We start from the raw sequence: 12,116 nt of genomic DNA on the forward strand, positions 1-12,116 counted from the left end.
CCTCCCCAGCTTCTCCTTTACCCAAATCCAGATAGCAGATGTTCTGAAAGAGCTGGAAAACCTGGACCCATACAAATCAGCTGGGCTTGACAATCTGGACCCCCTATTTCTGAAACTGTCCGCCGCCATTGTCGCACCCCCTATTACCAGCCTGTTCAACCTCTCCTTCGTATCATCTGAGATCCCCAAGGATTGGAAAGCTGCCGCCGCCATCCCCCTCTTCAAAGGGGGAGACACCCTGGACCCAAACTGTTACAGACCTATATCCATCCTGCCCTGCCTATCTAAGGTTTTCGAAAGCCAAGTCAACAAACAGATCACTGACCATCTCGAATCCCACCGTACCTTCTCCGCTGTGCAATCCGGTTTCCGAGCCGGTCACGGGTGCACCTCAGCCACGCTCAAGGTCCTAAACGATATCATAACCGCCATCAATAAGAGACAATACTGTGTAGCTGTATTCATCGACCTGGCCAAGGCTTTCGACTCTGTCAATCACCATATTCTTATCGGCAGACTCAGTAGCCTCGGTTTTTCTAATGACTGCCTTGCCTGGTTCACCAACTACTTTGCAGACAGAGTTCAGTGTGTCAAATCGGAGGGCATGTTGTCCAGTCCTCTGGCAGTCTCTATGGGGTTACCACAGGGTTCAATTCTCGGGCCGACTCTTTTCTCTGTATATATCAATGATGTTGCTCTTGCTGCGGGCGATCTAACCTCCAAATGAGCTTCAATGCCATACAACACTCCTTCCGTGGCCTCCAACTGCTCTTAAACGCTAGTAAAACCAAATGCATGCTTTTCAACCGTTCGCTGCCTGCACCCGCACGCCCGACTAGCATCACCACCCTGGACGGTTCCGACCTAGAATATGTGGACATCTATAAGTACCTAGGTGTCTGGCTAGACTGCAAACTCTCCTTCCAGACTCATATCAAACATCTCCAATCCAAAATCAAATCTAGAGTCGGCTTTCTATTTCGCAACAAAGCCTCCTTCACTCACGCCGCCAAACTTACCCTAGTAAAACTGACTATCCTACCGATCCTCGACTTCGGCGAGGATAGCTTCCAATACTCTACTGAGCAAACTGGATGCAGTTTATCACAGTGCCATCCGTTTTGTTACTAAAGCACCTTATACGACCCACCACTGCGACCTGTATGCCCTAGTCGGCTGGCCCTCGCTACATGTTCGTCGTCAGACCCACTGGCTCCAGGTCATCTACAAGGCTATGCTAGGTAAAGTGCCGCCTTATCTCAGTTCACTGGTCACGATGGCTACACCCACCCGTAGCACGCGCTCCAGCAGGTGTATCTCACTGATCATCCCTAAAGCCAAAACCTCATTTGGACGCCTTTCCTTCCAGTTCTCTGCTGCCTGCGACTGGAACGAATTGCAAAAAAAAGTTGGAGACTTTTATCTCCCTCAACAACTTTAAACATCTGCTATCCGAGCAGCTAACCGATCGCTGCAGCTGTACATAGTCCATCGGTATATAGCCCACCCAATTTACCTACCTCACCCCCCATACTGCTTTTATTTATTTATTTACTTTTCTGCTCTTTTGCACACCAGTATCTCTACTTGCACATGATCATCTGATGATTTATCACTCCAGTGTTAATCTGCTAAATTGTAATTATTCGATTTATTGCCTACCTCCTCATGCCTTTTGCACACATTGTATATAGATTCTCTTTTTTTCTACCATGTTATTGACTTGTTTATTGTTTACTCCATGTGTAACTCTGTGTTGTTGTCTGTTCACACTGCTATGCTTTATCTTGGCCAGGTCGCAGTTGCAAATGAGAACTTGTTCTCAACTAGCCTACCTGGTTAAATAAAGGTGAAATAAAAAATTAAAATAAGCTACAGCTAGCTTGCACTGCAGTGCATAAAATGTGGTGAGTAGTTGACTCAAAGGGAGAGAAAGACAATAGTTGAACAGTTTTAAACAAATACATTTCTTCAAAAAACAGAAGCACGAGAGAGAGCTAGCTAGATTTTGTTGTATTTTTTTTCACTTTTACTTTCACTTATTTAGCTAGCGAATGCAGCTAGCTAGTTTAGCCTACTCAAATACCCGGCTCAATTAGAGACGGGTGCCTAGTTAGCTAGCTGGCTATGCCTATCCAACACTGGAACTTTTCCAAGTCAAGGTAAGCTTTTGGTTTTATAAATGTATTGCCACCGGGGCCCACCGGTGTAACTGGTAAACTGCTTGCTGACTACACTGTACTGCTTGATTGTAGCGGGTTCACTAAAGCGTTAGTTCTAGTAGCTATGTTGACTATGACATTAGCTAATATGGTGACTGATGTTGGCTGTGTGTAGCAGTTAGCGCTTATGATATGAAGGTTTGGCTTGGAAAGGTTTTTTTGTCTGGTCACAGACAGCTGATATGTTGTGCATTGAAGTCCACAAGCGAAGGTAAAAGGTGAGAGGAGGGTAGCGCGTAGATGTGAGAAGGAATTAACGAGCAAAGTGATCATGCTGTTTGTATGTGGCTGCTATGAAAGTGAACTGTGTTTGTGTGTGATCAGGGGTGTATCCGTTCTGCCGATTCTGTTGAAAAACGCTTCTTAAACGAAAGCAAACAACTGAATTTGTCCAATAGAAACTCTCATTTGCAACTGTTAGACTAATGTTTACAACCTAGAGAGTGTGAAAGGTGGAATTGAATGTGTCACTGTCTGTCACCTTGATTACTCAAATGCTTCTCTCGACCTGTGCACCTTCGTTGTAAACTTTTATTCATAGGCTAGTTTGTAGCAACCTCATGATGGGAGCAGGGAAAATGTTTTATTATGTAGTAACCTTAACCTATCGATGTTACATTGAGCTGGGTGAATGGACAATGAATGACATTCATCCAATATCCTGTAATAGAAGTAAGGCCATGCTCATGAAAAATAATAATCGCCCCCCCTAATCTTAAACGGCACGACCTCCACTGCAACAGACAATGGATAGCCAGTTCAGTGGGAATTATTGATTCATAATAAATAAAAGTCAAACATTTAGAATCTGTATGATCTGTTTAGAAATGTTGTTGTTCTGATAGGCTCATCCTTTCTTTATACATCTATTATGGATTTTCTCCTGCCTTCCTGGTCTCATTATCCAGAATCTTTCTTTTTGATCTAGAATTAAACTATGACTGGTTAAAACTCAGTTACATGCTCGTGGGAACAATAGGCTCTTATTATGTGTAAGATATAACCATCATTTAAAGAGAAAATAATTATTAAATTGGATAGACTACAAACAGTCAGAATATACGTATTTGCCTTGCAGTGTAGGCTACATCTGCCTCTGTCATTCATCCTGGATGTGCATCATCCTGGTCATAGACTGGCACTGGTCAGGGGCTCCCCAAGCAATTGCCTTACAGGCTGAGTGAGGTAATAGTGTGGAACATCTGCTCTATTATCAAGGGACTAACGTCAGTGTAGATGACTTGGTACAACTGGAAAAGTGATAGGTTGTCAGATTTGGCTGCTGATTCCTGTTTTGCATAATTGGGAGAAGAATTATGGAGCACTTTGATGATGTGATAAGGCCAGGCTGGGCCAGGCTAATTCAGCCAAATCTCACTTGGCTGTGACCGGGCCATATTGTTTTATCATTCTCCTCTCTTTCCTCTTTTACCCTGATCATTGCCATTTGGCTTGGATTTGAAGCTGAACTTGGATTGTCGGTATGCATTCTTCTTTTCAGACTATTTAGGTTTAATCCTTGGTCAACATGTCACAGAATCCTGCATTTGCAGAAAAGGAGCGGAGGTTGATTTTATTTTAAAAGAGTTACAGCTCTGTTTTCACAGAGCAGAACATTCTAATCCATTCCACAATATTCCAGTGAAATTTTCTGCAACATTATGCGGCATGTACAGTGCATTTGGAAAGTATTCAGACCCCTTGACCTTTTCCACATTTTGTTACGTTACAGATTTATTCAAAAATGGATTGAATAGTTTTTCCCCCTCATCAATCTACATACAATATGCTATAATGACAAAGCAAAAACAGGTTTTTAGATTATTTTGTACTTTGTTGAAGCACTTTTCGCAGTGATTACAGCCTTGAGTCTTCTTGGGTATGACGCTATAAGCTTGGCACACCTGTATTTGGAGAGTTTCTCCCATTCTTCTCTGCAGATCCTCTCAAGCTCTGTCAGGTTGGATGGGGAGCGTTGCTGCACAACTATTTTCAGGTCTCTCCAGAGATGTTCGATCAGGTTCAAGTCCGGGCTCTGGCAGGGCCACTCAAGGACACTCCTGTGTTGTCTTGGCTGTGTGCTTAGGGTCATTTTGCAGTGAACCTTAACCCCGGTCTGAGGTCCTGAGCACTTTGGAGCAGGTTTTCATCAAGGATCTCTCTGTACTTTGCTCCGTTCATCTTTCCCTTGATCCTGACTAGTCTCCCAGTCCCTGCCGCTGAAAAACATCCCCACAGCATGATGCTGCCACCACCATGCATTTCCATAGGGATGGTGCCAGGTTTCCTCCAGACGTGAGGCTTGCATTCAGGCCAAAGAGTTCAATCTTGGTTTCATCAGACCAGAGAATCTTGTTTCTCATGGCCTGAGAGTCCTTTAGGTGCCTTTTGGCAAACTCCAAGCGAGCTGTCATGTGCCTTTTACTGAGGAGTGGCTTCCGTCTGGCCACGCAACTATAAAGGCCTGATTGGTGGAGTGCTGCAGAGATGATTGTCCTTCTGGAAGGTTCTGGAGCTCTGTCAGAGTGACCATCGGGTTCTTGGTCACCTCCCTGACCAAGGCCCTTCTCCCCCGATTTTTCAGTTTGGTCGGGTGGCTCCAGAAAGAGTCTTGGTGGTTCCAAACTTCTTCCATTTAAGGATGACGGAGCCACTGGGTTCTTGGGGACCTTCGATGCTGCAGAAATGCTGTGTCTCAAAACAATCCTGTCTAGGAGCTCTACGGACAGTCAATTGTTCTCACGTCAACTGTGGGACCTTATATAGTAGGTACAGTGGGGAGAACAAGTATTTGATACACTGCCGATTTTGCAGGTTTTCCAGAAAAAATCCAGAAAATCACATTGTATGATTTTTAAGTAATTCATTTGCATTTTATTGCATGACATAAGTATTTGATACATCAGAAAAGCAGAACTTAATATTTGGTACAGAAACCTTTGTTTGCAATTACAGAGATCATACGTTTCCTGTAGTTCTTGACAAGGTTTGCACACACTGCAGCAGGGATTTTGGCCTACTCCTCCATACAGACCGTCTCCAGATCCTTCAGGTTTCGGGGCTGTCGCTGGGCAATTTCAGCTCCCTCCAAAGATTTTCTATTGGGTTCAGGTCTGGAGACTGGCTAGGCCACTCCAGGACCTTGAGATGCTTCTTACGGAGCCACTCCTTAGTTGCCCTGACTGTGTGTTTTTCGTGTCGTTGTCATGCTGGAAGACCCAGCCACGACCCATCTTCAATGCTCTTACTGAGGGAAGGAGGTTGTTGGCCAAGATCTCGCGATACATGGCCCCATCCATCCTCCCCTCAATACGGTGCAGTCGTCCTGTCCCCTTTGCAGAAAAGCATCCCCAAAGAATGATGTTTCCACCTCCATGCTTCACGGTTGGGATGGTGTTCTTGGGGTTTTACTCATCCTTCTTCTTCCTCCAAACATGGCGAGTGGAGTTTAGACCAAAAAGCTATATTTTTGTCTCATCAGACCACATGACCTTCTCCCATTCCTCCTCTGGATCATCCAGATGGTCATTGGCAAACTTCAGACGGGCCTGGACATGCGCTGGCTTGAGCAGGGGGACCTTGCGTGCGCTGCAGGATTTTAATCCATGACGGCGTAGTGTGTTACTAATGGTTTTCTTTGAGACTGTGGTCCCAGCTCTCTTCAGGTCATTGACCAGGTCCTGCCGTGTAGTTTTGGGCTAATCCCTCATCTTCCTCATGATCATTGATGCCCCACGAGGTGAGATCTTGCATGGAGCCCCAGACCGAGGGTGATTGACCGTCATCTTGAACTTCTTCCATTTTCTAATAATTGCGCCAACAGTTGTTGCCTTCTCACCAAGCTGCTTGCCTATTGTCCTGTAGCCCATCCCAGACTTGTGCAGGGCTACAATTCTATCCCTGATGTCCTTACACAGCTCTTTGGTCTTGGCCATTGTGGAGAGGTTGGAATCTGTTTGATTGAGTGTGTGGACAGGTGTCTTTTATACAGGTAACGAGTTCAAACAGGTGCAGTTAATACAGGTAGTGAGTGGAGAACAGGAGGGCTTCTTAAAGAAAAACTAACAGGTCTGTGAGAGCCGGAATTCTTACTGGTTGGTAGGTGATCAAATACTTATGTCATGCAATAAATGCAAATGAATTACTTAAAAATCATACAATGTGATTTTCTGGATTTTTGTTTTAGATCCCGTCTCTCACAGTTGAAGTGTACCTATGATAAAAATTACAGACCTCTACATGCTTTGTAAGTAGGAGAACCTGCAAAATCGGCAGTGTATCAAATACTTGTTCTCCCCACTGTATGTGCCTTTCCAGATCATGTCCAATCAATTGAATTTACCACAGGTGGACTCCAATCAAGTTGTAGAAACAACTCAAGGATGATCAATGGAAACAGGATGCACCTAAACTCAATTTCGAGTCTCATAGCAAAGGGTCTGAATACATATGTAAATAAGGTATCTGTTTTTAATTTTTAATAAATGTGCAAACATTTCGCTTTGACATTATGGGGTATTGTGTGTAGATTGATGAGGTCCAAAAAATATTTCATCCATTTTAGAATAATGCTGTAACGTAAGAAAATATGCAAAAAGGGAAGGGGTTTGAATACTTTCCGATTGCACTGTATTAATAATAATCAGGAATGACAGTGAAATTGGTTTGTCATATGCATATTGCTCATATGCCACCATGACATACATTACGAGGATGATCCACATGTGATGGTGGATTAATGAACTGAAGTTAGGATCTTTTCCCTGGCTAATCAAAAACTGCTGTTGGGCTCAACAGCATTCCTCTATTTGAGAGATAATGGCTGATGCATTTTTGCTTTGTCAGTCTGCTTTGTGAGAGCATATGACCTCTTTTCACTGTAGCTTTAAGGCCAAGTCTCCCATAGTTGCTGTGTTTCTGGAGGAGGGAGAGAATGGCTGGGGATTAGCTGTGTGTGTGGGATAACTGGGCTTCTCCAGCTGCTGGATCATAGGGTGCTCCACAGGAAATCCCAAAACGCCATTCACATTCCAGGAGGAACTCACAGTTTTTAGAAATTACAATGTTGTGCGCGTTGCATCATGTAGGAAACTATGAAGGATGTAGGCTATGAGCTTAGCCTACATTCTTAGCCTCCAAACATGATATTCCAATTTGCACTATACCCATCATGTGGCTGCTACAACCTAGCCTACAAATTAATGTTTATAACGTAGGTGAACACGTAGTAAAACAAATTGGAGTAATTACATTTTCATTCACTTGTGGACTTCAGTGCACAACACAACAGCTGTCTGTGACCAGGCGCAAAAACTATCCAAGTCAAACCTTCATACTATAACCGCTAACCGCTACATCGTTCTCACTATGTTAATGTTATAGTCAACAAACTAAAACTAACGCATGAGTAAACCCACAATCCAATCCATGTGTACAATCACGCAGTACAGTGTAGAGCAAGCAGTTTAGCAGTGACACCGGCGGCGCCAGTGGAAATAAACGAATAAAACCGAAAGCTTTTTTGTTGTTGTATTTCCTTTTATTTGATCAAATAGAAACGCATTGAATAACACATTCATAAATGGCAAAAAATACAGCAAAAAAATAAATCATAAGGAATAAGGTTTTGAAGTGTTTGTCCTATATCTAGGTGATAAAACTACCTCCATACTTCCATTCATTTGTATGGGTTACCGTCAGATGAGTTCAGTGACACTTGTGGAGAACACCATTGTATTTGTGAGACTCTCCCCTTTCCAGTCATATTAGTTTGTAGCCCAAGCGGTTCGGACGCTACAAACGTTTTCATGAGAAGACAGATTTTGGGGATGTCTCCTGGTCTGACAAACACTTTCAACCGCAGATGAGCGAAATAGGCAGATGGGGATTTTTTTTATTATGTTCATTAGATTGACGCACAGGATTTGACACAATACTCTTAAGGATTTTAAATCAGTTATTTGGTGACATGTACATATATTTAGTATAGTTTTATCTAAAAAGGATAACTCTGTTTCACTGTTCTTATTTTCATGAAATTCACTCCCCTTCCTACTCGAAGGAGCCTCCACTGGCATACTGTCACGATCGTCTTCGGGAGAAAGAGAGGAGGACCAAGGCGCAGCGTGAAGTGAATACATTCTTCTATTTATTAAAGAAGAAACGAAGAACACTTGACAAACTTACAAAACAACAAACGAACGTGACGCTATACTGTATATAAACAGTGCAGACACAAGCAACTAACATATAGACAATAACCCACAACCCACAATACAAAACAGGCTACCTAAATATGGTTCCCAATCAAAGACAACGCAAAACACCTGTCTCTGATTGAGAACCATATCAGGCCAAACACATAGAAATAGACAAACCAGACATACAACATAGAATGCCCACTCAGATCACACCCTGACCAAACAAAACATAAAACATACAAAGCAAACTATGGTCAGGGCGTGACACATACCCTGACAACAGAATGGTGTGGGCATATACCGGTCATAAAGAATATTTATGAGAGTAGACTGCTGATTGGATATCATCCTCTATGAGGAAATAGCCAGCATTTTTGATACGGTCTGTTTGAGATACAAGTTTGAGGTGTTATTTTCTATAATTTATGCTTTGGCCAGAAATATGAGTATAGGATGAGTCAAAAACATAATTTGGGTATAATTTAATGGAATATGAACTTTTAAAAGTGAGATTTTCAATGGACAGTTACTTTAATAACACCAATTGAACTATCCATTATAATGAATCAGGATTCATTGTTATTGATAAAATTATCAGTCACAACAATTTTCCTCTGAAGTTAATTTTATAATTAAAAAAATGCCTAAAAGATGGTGGCTCTCTGCCACCCTACTCCAACTCAAAATTGAAAGAGGCAATCATGAGATTACATTGTCATTAGAAACACATAATAATCATAGGAAATTCTGCTTAGGAGCAGAAATCAGAAATAATAGCATAATTGCATTTCACATCTGATCCTCTCTACCAAATGTCAGTCAGGGCCAAGTGTAATAAATGTACATTTGGATTCATTATCAGCCAAGTTCATGGACTGTTTTGTGTCTGAGGGCACATGTAGAATTATTCAAGCAGTGTAATAACAATCTAGAACATAGCCCTCGTCTATCTGAAATCTGCACTGTGCCCTAGCTACACTATGTTTGTTTATTCATGTGCATACGCATTCATAATCTCATAAGTCTGTAAGCTTGTTAGCTAGAATAAGTTGCTCCTTTGTTGGAGAGAAAAATAGCACCAAACGTCATGATAAATATTCATAACAAGGCAAAAATAGATGCATATACCAGCTTCGGCTTGACATTTCCAGAAGATGCCAACTGTCATGCTCTGGCTGTAGAGGTATTGGAGGCAATTGACTCTTATACTGTTTTTCTACAGCTATCCGCCTTTTTAGGGTAAAATGAAATATTCCCCCTGAAGCTAGTCATCTGTAAGTAACCAACCTAATCTAGAGTCGTCCATGGGAAAAGGCTATTCAATAACAGAGTATGTACTGAACACTTCCCTTAGCACCAAACATTGAATTAAGTTCAAATCATATAGATAAATCAGGAATCTGTGGTAATGCCTATTTCTAAATTCTGTTGAAAATCTTTATGCCTTGCAGTAAATAATACATTTCCTATTTGAAATCTTGTGCGAGACAAAACACATCACAGACAATGATCCCTTGACAAACAGTCCAGCTTAGATTCTTAGCTGGAGGCGATTTAGAAGAATGAAGCGTCGACACGATGATCAAACATCAGTTGTCAGATGATTTGTACATGGAATAAGAAATAATAGAAAATTAAAAGATTGTGTTGAACCATGCGAAAGGGTTTACTGCATGAAAAGAGAACAAGTGAATTATGTTTCCCTTCTTAGGGTATTAAATATGACATGGTGACAATAGGAAAAATATAGCACTTTGTGACAGGATGTGAAGATTCTTTGAGATTAGTGAGATGAATAAAATATGCATAATATTCTGGTACTGAACACTTCAACAAAGCCAAAGTGGCTTTAGTGTACCCTGGAAGGACAACTTGAGACAGAGGTAACACCTGGGACACAAGTAGACTTAACAGTAACACAAGAGGCAGCCTTAGTGTACTTCTCATTGTATTTATTTGTGAACCAATACAGGTGGAATTAAAGGCTTCATCATTATATTAGCTTCAGAAATGGCAAGCTCTTTTCCATTTACATTATTTTGCATAATTCTGCACACAGCAGTCTCACCCACCGGTATGAGATTTAAATAAATAAATAACAGCAAAACATAAACCGGCATTTTGTTCTCTTTAGGCTTCGGCAAAGCAAATTGAAATAGCACATTACAGTCAACGTTATTTAAAGAGCACTAAGTATGCTATTTGAGATTATCAGCAATGTACCTATTGAATTATATTTAACAATTGCTTTAAATTGCAGTACATAAATAAACAACAGTGAACAATTGTCCACATGAAGAAATACCCATGTCCATATAGATAGCCTTTTATTTTATATTTGATTCAATCAACCAAACCCGTTCCCTGGGTTAAGTACATTAAAGTACTGTAAACAGACACTTGTCACTGCTCCAGAGGTCCTGAACAGTACTGATGAGGTGACTGTACAGTACACAGGAGAAATAAACCAGACCAAGATGACCCACGTTGGTCTTTACATTTACATTTAAGTCATTTAGCCTTTATACAGGTACTGTATATTGCTATCCATAAAACCTAAGAGTTGGGGGCATTTACCATGGGGAAATTAAATGCAGGGCCTGGTACATTGAATTATTACAGTAGGGTGCCCCTGTTGGTTTGGTGAGAGAATAAAAATCCCTTTCTCCTCTCGGTTGAAATATACAGCCTTCTCCTACAGCACCACCAACCCATCAGACAGACAGAAGTGACAAGGATCAGAAATCATGATTACTTTCTCGTGAATGTATTCATTTCTCTGACCTGTATGACGTCGGCATCCCAGAGAGACTGGAACAGCTAAAGCCAATAATCTTCTATAATACCAGAGACCCTGTGCAGATGGCACTTTCTACATGATGAAAAGTTGCTGATTGTGATGCACTAAAGGAAATCTGAAGGATGATAAACTAATAGTCCTCTGCATTTCCAGTTTCAGTTTTTAAGTAGATCGAACACCATGCCAACACTAATATAAAAAAAATGAAAATTACATTTCTTCAATGAGTCAATCCTATTGGAGATTCTCAGTATGCAATATGGTTGTCTTAAAAAAAAAAAAAAGAACTTGTGCAATTCAGTTCGCATGAGATACATCCGCTGGGAAGGACAGTTCTTTGTGCTTCACATCTTTGTCTGTAGACCTCCTCCTAAGAGGGAAAAAAATAGTACCCTCCCACCTTCGTTAGAGCTCATTACATGCCGATTCCTCCGCCGTCTTGAACATCAAGATGGAGTTGTAGATCTTAATGGCTGGACCCAGCTTGATGCTCATGATCCTCACCAAGTCAACCTGGGTCAACAGCAAGAAGGCTTCGCCATCTATTTGCTGGACAAGAACATGGGAGGGAGGAGTTAGAGAAGTCTCACATTTTAAAATGGGCACCATCAAAGCATTTTCCTAATAACCATTTTTGCCTATTGAATATGTTTCACATTCAACCTCCAATAGCACGTAGTTAAGATATAGGGGTGCTCAAAGAATTCACTTCAAAGACTAGGTTTTTTAAGGATTCTCCACCATGAGGGTTATGCAAATGTTCACGCCTCATTAGAGGGGGTGTTTTACAGAGGTTGAGTCATATTCTACCTTTAACAACCTGTCGTAAAATCACCCGCTGTTACCGTTGACAGAATGGCACAACATGAACATGAATTCAGAATGAGAAGAATT

At 41.5% G+C, this 12,116-nt stretch overlaps 1 protein-coding gene across 2 annotated transcripts in view; it reads right to left on the minus strand.

The window, feature by feature from the left end:
- LOC139583020 (lethal(3)malignant brain tumor-like protein 3) overlaps positions 1 to 12,116 on the minus strand; it is a 59,560-nt gene that overhangs the window by 10,778 nt on the left and 36,666 nt on the right. Inside the window, exon 22 of one of the 2 annotated variants that reach the window (XM_071413663.1) lies at positions 10,354 to 11,771. The exons of the other annotated variant lie outside the window; for it this stretch is intronic. Coding sequence (XP_071269764.1) covers positions 11,628 to 11,771 — 144 coding nt within the window. The 3' untranslated portion in view covers positions 10,354 to 11,627. Of the gene's footprint in view, positions 1 to 10,353; positions 11,772 to 12,116 lie in introns of those variants that run through there. 2 annotated transcript variants of the gene reach the window in all.

Source organism: Salvelinus alpinus, chromosome 8, assembly GCF_045679555.1.
Source record: "Salvelinus alpinus chromosome 8, SLU_Salpinus.1, whole genome shotgun sequence".
NCBI classification, from domain to species: domain Eukaryota; kingdom Metazoa; phylum Chordata; class Actinopteri; order Salmoniformes; family Salmonidae; genus Salvelinus; species Salvelinus alpinus.